General features: G+C 36.2%; 1 protein-coding gene across 1 annotated transcript; it reads left to right on the top strand.

Annotated features, from left to right (window-relative positions):
* Window positions 1–4965: 4965 nt before the first annotated feature.
* On the top strand, window positions 4966–14930 carry LOC122672936. Its single transcript, XM_043870445.1, has 7 exons — window positions 4966–5344; window positions 12597–12759; window positions 13145–13345; window positions 13427–13672; window positions 13892–14042; window positions 14196–14433; window positions 14515–14930. The coding sequence occupies exons 1-7, from the start codon at window positions 5026–5028 to the stop codon at window positions 14874–14876; spliced, it is 1680 nt and encodes a 559-aa protein (XP_043726380.1). The 5' UTR covers window positions 4966–5025; the 3' UTR covers window positions 14877–14930.
* The last annotated feature ends 1124 nt before the right edge of the window (window positions 14931–16054 follow it).

Here is a 16054-nt window from a genome sequence, read left to right as displayed (position 1 = left end):
AATACATTCTATAGATTAGAAACAATAACCCACCCAAGTGGCCAAGTGGCTCTTTCCCCTTCTTTCTTTCATAGTATTTCAAACTAAAACAGGAAACCCTAAACGTAATTGATTTCGTCGATGTAAGACAGAGAACAACTCGCTATATCTAATATTGATCACAGTTGAACCGTCAGTAATCAAATCAAGTGTCTCAAATAGAAGCTAATGAAGAACACAATAATTAACAACTAATGATCGAAGCGAATAAAGCAGATCTAAGAATGCAATGCAGACATTAGATGAGTTGCAGGTTTTTTTTTTTTTTGCAAACAATGGCATTGGGGGAAGATGAGTTATAGGTTTATCATAAGGGCATTTTGGTCATTAGATTCCCTAAAACTAACGTCTAGCATCCCAGACTAACGGACTACACCAAAGTGTTATAGTATTTTGAAAGTAAGGGGGAGTTTACAATTTGTAAAGTTGTAGGGGTGCATTTGGACAAATGGGCATTTTTAGGGGGCATTTGACAAAAACCCTAAATTCTAATGACATTTTTTGTTTTTCTAGGTAAACAAAATAGTTTTTTTTTTTATGCAAAGAAAATCTATTGCTTAAAAATAGATATTTACAAGGTGAAAAAGAGGTGGGAGTAAAATTGTCTGAAATGGCCTTAAGGGCTATTTGTTCTTACAACTGTTGCAATTGATTATTTATACATAATTTAAATATTGATGAAGAGAAGTTAGAAGTTTCGATAAAAAAAAAAGGTGAAGTTAGAAGTTAATTATGTTAGTTCTAAAAAGGATAGATGATAGTTGGAAAGCCAAGTTTTCCTATTCGTCTTTTATGAAGAAAAAAAAAACTTATGACTAGGCCTTGCCAAACACTCAAACTTGGTTAAAGTGAGTCACTTAAAAAAAAAAATCAAATATATATAGAAATTACTAAAAAAAATATGAGACAAGCATGAAAAAAAAACAAGAAGAAGGAATCACATATCAATGCATTTTGAGTTTATATAATAAAACAAGAGAAGGGAGTCAATCATTTGAGGGTTTTCTTATTGTTTTAGAATACGAATTTACTATTTTACCCAACTCAATTTCCAAATGAACATGCTTTGAGGTTTTTAAAAAAATGATTAAACTCGCTGAGTTTGTCGTCATGACTCCGGTAAATATATAGAGTCTTATTTGACTTGGACAATTTATGATCCAGTCTTGTCAGTTTTTATCCTAGCCTAGTGTACACGATTCTTGACCAGGTTTTCTAAAATTTTGACTCAACTTGGGTGCTCATCCTACTCAAAGCCCGATGTTCCAACTATTTAACAAATAGGTATTACTTGGGAAATTCTTTTGTAATCAAGGCTATTGAAAATATGTTGGTACTCCCCCCCCTTTTTGGCCTTTTTAGTATAATATACTTGATTTTTTAACTGAGGGTCAAATTTTTTATTTCACGTAAATAATGTAATTCTTGAAATGACATAACAATAAGACACTTTCAAATTATTTGAAAATTCTTTTTTAATGTTGACTTAAATAACTTTTAGAAAAAAGCCAAAACGTCATTCAAAAGAAGGTTACGATTTCTCACTTCGCTGTCTTAGTGACAATAAGATGCACCCATTACTTGTTACAAACAAAAATAAATAATAGAATAAACCTAGTATATATTATGATACTTTTAATCATCAAAATGTACATCATTAAAAGATATAAATAAACAAGGGACTCTTTAAATAACGCATCTATAGGAGTATTCAGTAGACGTAATCTTCTTTTAATTGTCCATTGTCTTATTCTTATAATTTCTTTAAGTTGGCAATTGAAAAAAAAATATCAAAATAAACATGATACTTGATCACTAATTATGACTTGCATTCGAATATAACTCAAGGAATATACAAACCATCAATCATAAATAAGTTCTCATAAACAAGCAGCAAAGTCTTGTTGTAAAATCGTCACAAATGAATCCGTTTACCAAATTTATCCCAACTAACAATAGCAACACTAGCAAAGTCAAAATTCATCAAAATAAAAAAATAAAATAAAATAAAACAAAGCCAAACGATAACTAGCTCTAATGATTACATTTAAAACAATTTGGAGATGGAGGAGACCATGAGAGGGATGAGCTAATTATATAAACTATCCTGAATAAATAAATTGATCAAGGTTAACATACAAAACTAGAAGATATCTGTAATGATTGGAAATGTAAATATAAAACACATATGGAAGTATACAACATTGAGAACATAAATCTGCTATACATGAACTCCTTTTTTTTTTTTTTTTCCATACAAGACAATACATTTTATGGTTTGTACTGTCCATCACCTGCTGCTCACAACCAACGTGTTATGACATTGTGTTGTTATTGAAAAATCCATAATGAACATTGTATGATTTTTTCTTTCAATTCATAATGTATTCAAATATAGGTAAAATAATAACTTATTCTCATACCTAATGAATTACCATAAATACTATTAGCATCCCGAAACAAGGGAGGTATATGGCAATTACGCCTGCCTATACCTTTTGTTTAGCAAAATAGAGTTTCATTAAAGTGCAATATTTTCCACATACTGTCAATGGTGTATTTTGCACATTTTAAATGATGAGGTTTTTCATTCCCTCAAGAATCTTGCTAATAGTGTAATAAAGTTTATCTAATTATTTAGCAACTCACCAACATTAGGATTAGGTTCAACTATATATATCTATGTCAAATTAGAATCCTACATTGCCATTTTTGTTAGGGTATGATACACCCGTATCAAGTTAGGGTTGAGCATAGGCTTTGAACAAACTCTTAGAGGGCCCATCTAGCCTCATATCTGTCAAATTAACCGAAAATTGTCTTATCCACATGTTTCATCAATCATTGATTTTTTAATTTTTTTTCAACTATATACAAAATTGTTGTCTTATCTCTTTACCGATATCAAGTATGACCTTTAATAGAATTGGTTGGAGGGACAATGATCCATGTAGCCGACCCCATTTATTTAGGATAAGGATGGGGAGTTGTTGTTGGATTTCTTAATCCAATTGGGGGTTCAATTATACCTATCATTATCATCTCATGTTCAACCATATTTGAATGTCTTATATCAAAATTTTATTTATTTTAACCTCAATTAATTGTTTATATTTGATATTGATATTCATTTTGAATAACATGATTTATCTTGTCTTTAGTCTTTTTATGTTTTTTAGTCGAATTACACTTGCATCATAGATACACTACAATTAGAAGAAACATCCATCAACTTGTAAGTTTTTTTCAGGATCTTATCACATAAATAAGGGTTTCTAAAATTGCCTTGTTATCTTTCTTTCCTTTCTCAAATTGCCAAATTCAAACACCAAAATGGTAGAAGTTGCAACCCATTGAAACAAAATTGCAACATAGGAGGGGGGGGGGGGGGTGACTTAAATAAATCACAATCTATGATCGCCACTTCAAAACTTATTTTTTTATGAGATGTCGATCATTTTAAAACCTTGGCAATTTGCTTTAGTATCACATGGTAGTTCTATATACGAAACTTGTTTTTTTTTTTGCAAAACAACACCTAATTAGTTAAATAGGTTTGATATTAGGTATTTTTAAGATTCTTGCATCTAGTTTACGATTTATTGGTTTGTGAAAACTAATGAATTATTTAATCCATCAACATAGGTCATCAAGTGGAGAGGCCCAACTGATATTTAGAGTTATCCAAGGTCCCAACAATTGATGTGAAATTATTCTTAAAATAGGCCATATAACATTATTTGGTCCATGCAAAAATTTATATCACGTGGTAGTTTTTTTTTTTGGTAAGATATCATGCGGTAGCTTAGGTGACTCTGAAATTATGTTGACAAATATATTCAAAGAGCCACTCCCATATCAAGTTTCAGCCTAAATAGAATTTTTAAATTGACAAAAATTAAACATTGAAAGAATACAATACTACAAAGAAAGATGCAAAGCCTACCAAATATGGGAAGAGTATATAGTTAAAGTCAATGCTTTAATTAGAAGTGTGACTAATCTAATGTAATTTTTTAAATATCCAATAGCAAAAATTGTTATATCACCACTTCGCATCATGGATCTAAAGGGACCATTTGATATGAAATTAATTCAATTCGATTTTATGAGAATTTTGGGGGTGATCTCCTAGATTTAAGAAAGAATTACAAAAGGAATAGATTTACAAGAAAAGACAAAGTAAGTGTAAAACAAAATTTGTAATTTTTTTAAAAAAATCTCAAATATCTAGTCAAAATTTTCATTTTTGTCAACAAAAAAAGGTAGTTTAATCTCAAATTAGTTCGATAATGCTTGATATGACTCAATTCATAATAGTAGTATAAGAATTAATATCATGGTTTATGTGCATGGTATTAGATCGAGTATTGATAATCTTCAAAACCAATATGATGATACCCATGTTTTTTATTTTTAAAAAAAATTATTTTTTTGACTATTTTATCCTTTTCTGTACTGTTTCACTGGTATAGATTGACCAGGTATCAATATCAATTACCTTGAAAAACGTGTAATATCAATAGTATCGGACCATTCGATACTAATACCTCAAACCATGATAAATCGGTATCGACATCGGCCACGACAGTGGTTTGAATCCATGCTTCACGTGGCACAACTGGATGCTCTGATCAGGTGAATAGGGAAATGTCTATATAAGCCATCTTGAGGGAAAGGAAAAAAGGCCACCCGACGGGAAGAGGGGAAGAGGGGAGAGCGGAACGTTTCATTTCATAAAAATCTGTTCACTAGTCTCACTAAAGCCTGAAAGCGAGTAGCATAGCTGCGTAGGAGCAGTGCGTAGCTAAAGTCTAAAAGCCTTCCTCTGAGATTGAGTCTGCCAACTAAAACCTGCTTTGACGGTAATCACTGCATACGTATCTTGATTCTCGACCTTCGTTATGGTCTGTACATTTCCATTCGACTTAGCTTTCTCCAGTGAGCTCATTCGTTATTAGGGGGAGGAAAAAAAGGATCCAAGAGATGAGGTATACAGCATCGCGAAAAAGGCGTCTTTCTGCCATGGCATTTCTTCTCACATGCGCTATCTTCACTGGTTTTGGCCTCTTAATGCTCGCTCTCAAGTCCCTCGATCCTTCAGCCGCAATTGCTTTCGCAGCTGATGGCGTCGAAGATAAGAACGAGCTCGAACAAGTTCCAGAAATGGAGTCAAGTGATCCAAGCGACAATGGATCATCATCGTGCGCAACGGTCGAAAAGATGGGCGAGGATTTCGGCCAAGGGTTTGCGGAGGCAAGTCTAAGGATAAGAAGTATAATTCGGAACCACTTTGCATTGCAAGGTATGGCTTGATTCCTTTGGTAATGGTTGACCCTTCCTTTTTTTTCCCCTTCTGCATTTTGATTTATTTTTTCTTCTTAATTCAACTGGATCTGCATGCCGACGATTTCCATTTTGTGCTTTGGCGACTGTTGAGTAATATTGCCTTATTCACATTATTCTTCATGTTCACTTATTAAACCATGGGATTTGCTCACTGCATTTATTGTTTTTTTTTCTTTTAATCTTTTTGAGTACTAATAATAGATCTTTACCTCTTATTGTTTTTCTTCTTATTCTTTTGGATAAGGGAATTTATAGAAGTGAATTCTTAAGTTGGGAATATTTGAGGGAATTATTTCATTGTTTTGTGGAGTCCTACTGTTTGTACGCATTGGTTAATTCTGCATTCTTAATATTTTTAAAACTTATCCTTGAGAACAGCATTTTAAAAAAAAAACTTATAGCATTTACTAATGCTTTAAACATCTTAGGTACAGAATGAACATCTGTTGTGACGAGACTTTGGCATTTCTATAGTCTATTTGCCATGGCTATGATAAACTTAATTACACTTTAAATAAGTGCTTACATACATTAACTCAAGTTGCTAATTATGACTCAACTCAACTATCCCATTTCAACTTAAATGACATAGGTCTAATTTTTTTATATGGAGGAGTTCTCTCTAGTCCCTCCCCACCTGACCGGGGGTGGGGGGGAAGGGAGAGTAAGCACTAAATATTTTCAAAAAACCAATATCGATTAATAAATATAGTTGGTTTGCAGGCCTTTGAATTAACAATCTCCCATCTTAAATGACAAAATGCTCCCAAAAGATTAGCATCAGTACAACAACAACAAACTCAGCCTTATCCCAACTTAATGGGGTCAGCTACGTGGATCCAAACAGAACAAAGTAGGGAAAACTGCGGTGTAAACAAGAAAAAAAAAAAAAGGGAATGAAGAGATGGGGAATGAGATGAGAAATAAAAAAATGGAAAATGACACATGAAAGATAGAAAATAAACAAAAACATGAAAGATGAAAGATGAGAGTAAGAGGAAAAAGGCACAGCCCAACAAGTTGAGAATCTCAGCTAAATGGGGTCTGCTACATGGATCCTTGCCCTCCAATAGGCTCTATCCGAGGTTAAACTTGGTACAAGGCCTAAACTACATTGTGGGGTTTCATGTCTACATCTACTGAAGCTTAATTGATGTAGATTTTGTCTTATTATAGAATGAGATAATCTTTGAAGTGCGAAGAAACCTCTTACACCTAACAACATGACTAAGGACAGGATTCAGAAACCTTGTAATCCTAGTCGCTGGAGGATTGGGGGTTATTAATAAGCTTACCAAAAAGGTACCTTGGTTTTGAATAAATGCAAGGGAGAGGAAGAAATACATTGGATTCTACATTGCGAAGAAAAAGGTGAGGAAAATACATATGTCTAGAAGGAGAAAATTACGAAAACTAAGCAAATATAACCGGATTTGAAAGAAAATGCAAAGCAATATATCCTATGGCTAGTGTGGAGAAGCTTATATGCATCATACAGTTTCCCAGCAAGTCTAATTGGTCAGATCACAACATGTTCTCGAATATTAAACCCAAACCACCAGCAACTAAAAGCACTCAGTTAAATAATAGTTTCATGAAAATTTTGAAAATACTAAGTAGGATAGAAGAACAGTGCAAGAAATAATTGAAGGAAGAAGGTTGTTTGAAATAAAGATTTGAAGAATAACTTAAAAAACTCACAACTTTCCGCCCCCCCCCCCACCAAAAAAAAAAAAAAAAGAAGGGAAAATTGTTGTTTTTTGTCCTCGAGACTTCTTATGCATTATATATGTTGTCATCTATGGTTATCATTCTCCACTGTTGTCATCTTCCGTATTTTGATTGTGGTGAATGACAATATATACTGCATAGAAATCTGATCAAGGGTACGAATGAGAAGTTCATACATAGCTAATAAATCAAGTTTGGATCAGAATTTTTTTGAAATAAGCCCATATTAAACCTGTTTACAGTGTATCTTGAGAACCAGTGACGGATAAAAAAATAAAAAGAAATTCAAGAACAACATTAAGAATCAGGGCCATAACCTGGTGCAAGTCCTGCTTTTGCAGGCCCTGGGTAAGGTTGGTTGGGGTTAGTCCAACCTTATGCTTTTCTTGCACAAAGTGGCTGCTCTCAGACTTGAACAACAGCCACTATAGTACATATTACAGAATACTCTAGACATGGTTAACCCAAGGGGGAAACCTTCATTCAAACTAAAAAATTTCAGTAATCAATCCCTGTTGTAACCCCCATGATCAGTTTTTGAACACCCCCAAAGGGGGAAAAATTCATATGCTTATCCTTTAAAACATAGAAAACTTAAGGTAGAGAAGAAAGAGTGGTCCACTTGTGGGACCAGACTTATACCTTATCTCAATGACTTAATGACTAAGCTTGGACCACCGCCACCACGACTTAACTGAAAGATCCCCACTTAAAAAGCCACTAAAAGGCCGTACCCAGTGCACAAGGCTCCCACGTTTAGCAGGGTCTGGGGAGGGTCAAATTTACGCAGCCTTACCTCTGTTTCCAGGACTTAAACCTGTGACCAAGTGTTCAACAAGTGAGTACTTGACCAACGTGCCAAGCACTTAAAAAGCCACTGATAGGCCCAAAATTTTGCTTTTTAGAGAATAACCAAAAAACTTAATAGCTAATAATTAAATAAAGAATGGATGACTTTATTATCTAATCAACTACATTATCATTCTACTGCAGCATCCTCCTATGTTGAATGGTCTCACAGTGCTTGGTAATAGTTAAGTGACTTCGATGGGGTGGAGTGTATTCCCAGAATCTTTTCTAGCTCTGTGATTAAACCTGTAGGACTCCGACCTCCACCTAACTAAATCATCCAATTGATTGTTGAAGGCAAATATCCCTCCCCACACCTGCTAATTGCAATCATCTTGAAGTGGCGGAAGCTTCCACTCAAATATAAGGGCTTTCAACTCCACTGTTGCAATTTTGTGATGGCCATGGGACTTGAAGGTACAAAGCAGTGTTAGTATCTTATTCCCTGAAGGCCCCTCCAAAGTTTTGAAAGTATGCGTTACCAATTTTTTGTCAGTATGCAATGTTTGTATCTTATTCCCTGAAGGTCGTGCTTGGCGCGTTGGTCAAGTGCTCACTTGCTGAACGCTTGGTCACAGGTTCAAGTCCTGGAAACAGCTTCTCTGGAAACAGGGGTAAGGCTGCGTACATTTAACCCTCCCCAGACCCTGCTAAACGCGGGAGCCTTGTGCACTGGGTACGACCTTTTTATGCGTTACCAAAAGAACTTCCATCAATATTAAGCTTCAAAGCTTGGGGGAGAGAACAGGTCCATATTTGCCACAGAATAGGGGAGAAAGGGGAGGATCCACCCATTCTCATAATATAGTAATCAAATGAAATACCCAGGTATACTTAAAACTAGCCTTCATAATGTTCTCAATGATTTCCTGAGCAGGCCTAAGGTAAATTCTAAATATTTGTGTCCTTGTTTTGCCTAAGACAAGGTAACAAAATTGTGACCCAATAGTGGTAAGATCCTCGTGCACTGATTACGCCTTTTTTTTCTTGGTTCTCCCTAAGACATTCCAAATGCTCTCCAGTAAGTAACCATAAGAGTTTACCTCTTCTACCGAAAGAAATGGGCTGCCAAAATTACAAGAAGTTAAAAATTGTGAGAGGTTCAAATCTTCCAATATGACAAATAAAAGGGGTCCGAATCAGCATCATGAAACCATAATGGGTGATGTAATGGTTCTCCTCTTATTGCAACATGTCACAAATGCTTACTCTTTTATGACTGAAGCTCCTGCAGTGGTGCTGATATAGGATGTTAAGGAAATGGTCCATACAGATAGGGATTTGAGATACCAAAAGGAGAATCTGATAAAAGGGATAAATGTGGTTTTATAATTGGTAGAAACAAACTTGGTATCTTGATCTTGGGAATTTGGCTGGGTTAGGTTTAAACATGGCATCAATGGGTGTAATCTTAGGTTCTCATAGTAGGAGAGTAGTGGTTCTCAATTGGGTTATAGTCTTATAGAGTGATAGTATGAAAATTTTCATAAAATGGCTTAAAAGGATTGTAAGGAACTCAAAAATAACGGGCCTGTCAGATAAAGTGATTCCACTGCTGATTTGATAGGTGGTGGGGATTTTCTTGTATGGCAAAACAAGTTGCAGGGTGTGGGTGATAGTTTATGGAATTTATGGAATAAGATGTAGGGTTAGCTTAAGGGTTAGAGGAAGGTTTAGTGTATTATTTGAAGGATTTAAGGAGAAAAGATAAGTAGCTGTATGGTTTCATATTCTCAAAGATTGTAGTTGTAGGATTGTAAATTGAAGCAGAGAAATAAGAAATAGAAAAATGAGACAAGAGAGAAAACCTAAGAATCACCCTTTGGTTTGCAGGCTTAACGTGTGCCGAACATTAGTTACAGTGAAATATCAGAAAATTCTATAACCTTGTAAAAACCCATCCCATGGTTAATGTGTTTACCATTGCTTTCACATAATAGCGAAATGGCGTTCAAGACACCACATATGTCGTGTGTCCTGGCTGGATGTCCTCCAAAATGATTGCTGCTCCCTTTGCTAAAAGCAAAGGGAATTTGTTGATGGAATGCCCAGTCATCCTTTCCGAAATGTTAGGTTGGCTTGAATGGCTATGAAACCTCTGGAGAGCCTCACATTAAAAAAAAATATAAATTGTGATAAATTTTAACTCCCCTGAAATTTGGGTGAAATGAAATCCCCATTTCTTCATTTCATTTTGTCTCTTTTTTCGTGGAGCTGCCACTGGTGCATTTGCCGCTAGAGTCGGAGCCATCAATAGTAAAAGTGATCTCTGTGTGTGTGCGTGCATGTGCATGCCTGTGTATCTTGTCGCTCCACATCTGTTTATCTTCGGTTTGAATCTCTCTGATGCTGCTGGCTTTGTGGGTACTCAAGCAGTTGTTCTGGGCTTCTCAATTTTTTGTTTCTTTTTTTCCCCCTCTTTCTTTTTCTTATTTTGGTTTCGAGAAGTAATCACTGCCCCGACCCCGACATGAGTGATGGAGAGACAAGGTGGGGTGCCGTTTTCTGGTATCTCCGACTCCATTATGAGTGATGGACATTGGAGTCCTGGAGATGGTGACTATTTACATTTATTCTAAATTTTCATTATTTTAAATTCATTTATTAAATAGTTGTCCTCAAACAATTGAAGCTACTTTTGGAACATTGAATCATCAAAAGAAGCCCCAACTATTTGAGGAACTGTTCCCTTTTTAGCAACACTAATATTCTCTCTACTTGGATTCCCGAAACTGGATGCTGTGACCTGGAAAGATTCTCCTACACTGAACCAAACTATTTGAACAAACTCATGGAGAAATAAATTCAACTAGATCAACCTAGAAATAGAATTAAATCAGACTTGACCTAGAATAGGCCAAGATAACCCTAAGTAACACTGACCTGCTGCAAACAAATTAAGATTTCTACCTTAAAATAACTTCCCCTTATGAGATCGAGTATGCAGAACCAAAACATGACATTCCAATGCACAGGCTGGGTCCACATATGCATTGTGTAAAAATCAAGATCCTTGGCTCGAAATTTTGGGAACTTTCAGCAGTTCCCTTTGCCATTTAGGTTTGATTTCTTTCTGCTTGAAAACAATGTAAAAGCAAAATTTTCAGAATAAACTCTTATTTCTTTTCCCAGATATTTACCTGGAAATTTTCCTTTTGCATGGCTTTTTCCTAGAAACAAATAGGGCCTAAATAAAACCTTCTGTAAATAAAGTATAGAAAAACATGAGGTTTTTATAACTTTCGTTTACTGTTACTATATATTATTCGCTCTCTCTCTCTCGGGCACACGTAAACAACAACTACACATAAAATGAGTCATAAAGTTGTATGAGCCAAGCACATGCCGCATGCCTCATGCCTCATGCCTCATGCCTCATGCCCTTTGTAATTTCTACGAGGTATGTGCCTAGGCCTAGGCACAAAAGCATGTGCCTAAGAGAAAAAGATGTTGGTGCTTCTAGCTTGCTTTCGTGCCTAGACACATGACTCATGCCTTCTGATGACATTGTTCCCTTTTAGATTTAGTGTATTGATGCTTCTCTTCATTTTCTCTGCCAGCACCATCCTCTTAATCATCAGGGTTCCTTTTTTCAAGTCTTTCAAGCGAATTTTACTTCTCACCTAGCTTCTTTAACTAAATGGGCTATGTTATTGCCTGCCTCTCTCCACAACCAAGTATGGATGCACCATCTCGTTTCTTGGGGACAATCTAAGCAGCTTTTTGTCTTATTTCCCTTCCCTTCCCCTCCCCCCACCCCTCCAAAAAAAAAATGGCATAGCTCTTAGTCCTTTTAATAGTTAATGTGCTGGTGCTTTGAGATTTAAAAATTTCTTGTTGTAATTGGGTCCAATTTAAGTCAGTGTTAAAAGTGTCCTAATGTCTCTTATGTTACAAGGTTTCAGTGTAAAGCATTTTAGAAGTTCTGCTGGCTTGTTTTGATCAGATGTACAACTCTGGTTATGCACTTGTTTTCTCTTTTTATCCTTCCTCTGCCTATTTCTTCATATTTTGGGGACTCAAATTATTTTAATTCCTTTTGATATCTATTACCACATTTCTTTTGCTTCTTGCTATGTTGGTTGTCAACTTGCCAAATTCTTGCTGCATCTCATTGATGGTTCAGCGCATTGCTTCCAGGAATGCCTAGTATTAGATTGAAACAACGATTTATCAAGTTTCACTTTTAGTGCTTGAGGTTTGAATACTCTGGCAACCTGATGCGAACCCTCCCCCCCCCCCCCAAAAAAAAAAAAAAAAAAAAAAATTCTTTTTCTGATACTGGGGCTCTCTGTGTAAGCTGAGTTGTTCAATCTATAGCTTCAGCTCAAGGCCTCAAACTTCTTACATTATTTCATCCATTTCAAACTCCCCAATGTCTATTATTTAATTCATTGCTTGCAAGTGCATGCTTTTCTAATTTTTTATTTTCTACCTGTGAATTCACTTCTGGTTGGAAATTATCGTCTTTATGTACTAATAAAACCCTGGAACTCTTCTACTGTTAATTGAAGTCACACTCAATACTCCTGTGAATAGTTATGCAGAATATCATACTTTCAATGAAAAGCCATTAGTCCTGACCAACAGGTTGAGTCAGATGTTTACATGTTTAATTCACTTGTCAGGAGCTTCGAGAATCCGAGGACTACCTCCAGAGCAGTTCTGCAGACAAGGTTTTGTTCTAGGGAAAGCATCAGAAGCAGGTTTTGGCAATGAAATGTACAAGATATTAACTGCTGCAGCACTGAGTATTATGTTAAACCGGTCCCTGATCATTGGGCAAACCAGGCATATTGGTTCTCCCTCAAGCCTTTGTGTTTTACATCTATAAATGGTTTTGATTTCAAATTTGACTAATAAAGAAGAAAAATATAAAGCTTTGTGGCATTTTGCTGCTTCCTATGATATGTGTTTCTGTTTAAAATATATTTTTGGTGGAAGACATATTCTTTTGATTTTCAGATTACTATCTAGAACATGGAATTGCTTACACTAATGATTCCTCAACATATCACACAACTGCGAGCTTCTTTAGCATAATTCTATATTTTGTCTAGTCTTTCTCATTTTATCTAATGAAGTAGTTACATAATAAGGTCTTATGTGGGTATTAGTTGAGGAATGTTCTTTGAACACTATTTAATTTTTTGTGAATATTGGCACTAATTTACAGGGGTCAATTTCCATTTGGTGATTACATTTCTTATACCGACACTGCACTCACTTTGAAAGAAGTGAAGCATCTATGGAGACAGAATGATTGCCTGGGCAAGTATGGGAGGCGTTTGATTATGAGAACTGATGATTTCGAGAAGCCTGCTGAAACAAATGTTCTATGTAGCAATTGGAGAAAATGGAAACAACCCATCATATGGTAATGAGAACATAGTGGACGGTCAGGTGCAATTCGTTAAGTCAGGTTGTGTCAGATTATTATTAATACTCTATGTGACAGGTTCCAAGGTACAACTAATGCAGTGGCTGTTCAGTTTTTCTTGAAAAATATACACCCTGAGATGAGGATTGCAGCTTCTGAAATATTTGGGCAGCCTGAATTTCTTCATTCTAAGCCAAATGTGTTTGGGGAGCTAATTAAAATTATAATATATCCTTCAAGGGATGTTGAAGAAGCTGTGAAGTGGGTTCTCAATGGTGGTGGGGATCCAGATATAGTATTGCATATGCGAATGCTTATGAACAGGTAGTGCAACTTCAAGTTAAGTTTCATTGAACAAGTATGAACTGGTCAAGAATGCTAGATGAATGGAGTTGTAGTGAGGGTAAAATTATAAATGCTTGAAGTGAAACATGGTCATCACTAAAGCAGCCACTTGTAGTTAATTGTATCCACTTATATGTACAAAACTGGCAGATGTAGATGTGGCTTTTATCAGCAAAATTTCTGATTTTGTTGTTCCAGGTCTGTAAGAGCAGTACAAGCTGCGTTAAAATGCATAAAAAAGGCCCTTGGAAGTTATCCGTCACAGGTGGCAAGACCTCGAGTGGTTTTGGTTTCCGATACGCCTTCTCTTATCAAAGATATTAAACCATACCTGCAGAAATTTGCAGAGGTAAGTGACATGGTTTAACAATTCTTATGCTACCTTGTCTGTCTCTAGACATGATAACATACCCGAGTTGGGCTCATTTGCCGAGTCCCAAGACATCATGATCGGATGCCTGCTAATGTTAGTCATTGTATAATATTCATTTTTATTTTTCAGGTTCTCCATTTTGATTATGAGTTATTCAAAGGAAACATTTCTGGTGTGTCCCCAACAAGTAGAGGACATCGATTGGATTTTAGAGTTAAGGACTGGGGCCCAGCCCCAAGATGGGTCGCATTCGTGGATTTTTTCCTTGCATCACGTGCAAAACATGCTGTCATTTCAGGTGCCCATAGGCGTGTTGGAACCACCTATGCCCAGCTTATTGCGGCATTGGCAGCAGCACATAGACTTGGTACGTTTACCCCCTTATCTTATCTGCACTCAAAGATGCCTGAACTTTTATCAATCAGTTTTCCTGCCATTCTTTTTTCAGGTGAGAATTCTACTGTCTCAAGTTTTGCATTCTTCAGTAGTTTCCAAAGTAATTTGTTGTCAGAAGGCTTGCGGAACCAAATTGGGTGGGGACATGTCTGGAACAGATTTGCAGGTCCACTGAGTTGCCATAGGCAGTCCAACCAATGTGCTTTCACTCCGCTTCTTCCACCTGGGTGGTGGGATGGAACTTGGCAATCTCCTATTTCACGAGATGTTCGTAAGATGGAGGCCTATGGAATCGAACTCATGGATTTTGGCCAAGTCAATAAAAGCCATCTTCAGTCTTTCTGTAAGTCTAGGAAAAATATTGTGAAAACTGCCCCAGTGTTCCGCACTTGTTATAATACACATTGTTCTTGATTAAATCTTTATCATATTGTACGGCTTTGTGTTTATGAAAGTGAGAATCTCATATTTCTTTGTGTACTTATTTGGTGAAAATTTTCTCTGTTTATTTGACTTGTGGTTTTAAGCCCCAAAATCTTGAAACCCATGACCCCCCCCCCCTAAAAAAATAATCTGAATTTTGTAGTCTCTTTGATTTTTACAAACTTTGAGGCAGGTCTCTTTTGCCGTTTCACTGTGTTTAGTTTGGTAGTGTTTCAGAGTATATCATGTGATATCATTGGGGATGACAATAAATTCGAGCCTTAGGTTCTTCAATGGTGTTCTGGAAAGGAAATATATGGCTTGTCAAAGGGTGTGATCATGTGATTAGAAACTTGGAGTCTTGTAGATAGTATGAATACATCTGTGGTTACAAATAAATAGTTTCATGAAATCATAAGATCCAAGTGCAGAGCAGCATTAGGCCCAAAAAAAAAAAAAAAAAAAAAGACCCACGTTGACTAGTTGAACCGGTTGAAACTGGAAACACCCTTTAGGTTATAGGTTTTTGGTTCCATTCTTGGTTTTATAAAAACCATGCAGCTGAACAACAATATGAAGTGGTTTCTTCTCCAGGTGGCTATTTGTCTCAGTCGATACTGATCTGGATCGGACAGATTTACTCTAGTTTCCTGAAAGGGTGGGTGGTAGCAACACGTCGAAAAAACTTATTTTCACGTTTTTTGACGTTAACCGTACATTTGGCATGAAGCAATCTAAGCCATCAATTGATTTTCTTCTTGTCACCGGTTCTAAGTTTTTACGGTGACAGTTTTATAGCCATTATCGTTGCGCGCCCTCGGCCTTTCCCCCGCCTCTGTCTCTCGCTCTCTCTCCTCCGTCGTTGCAAACCCACAGCACCTTGTTCTGTCTCGCCAATTTCCCATTCTCTATTAAAGTACGGAAAATTATTTTAATGAGGTTCTTATATGCAGCGAGCCAGAGGGATACTTTTTTGGGCTTATGCATTGGGGGAATTTCTCCCTATATTTTGCAAGCTCCGACACATACTTGGTTCCTCTTAGTTTCCATAAGATTTTGAACAAGTTGAAGGTCGTCACCAGGGCTTAAACATCAGCCCTTAAGCCATTCTGTGGGCTCACTTCTGCAAGTGAAGAGCTGATAACGTTGATTCATTTTGATCTTCCATC

Source organism: Telopea speciosissima, chromosome 8 (genome assembly GCF_018873765.1).
Source record: "Telopea speciosissima isolate NSW1024214 ecotype Mountain lineage chromosome 8, Tspe_v1, whole genome shotgun sequence".
In the NCBI taxonomy this organism is placed as follows: Eukaryota; Viridiplantae; Streptophyta; class Magnoliopsida; order Proteales; family Proteaceae; genus Telopea; species Telopea speciosissima.
This window is presented reverse-complemented; position numbering and strand designations above follow the sequence as displayed.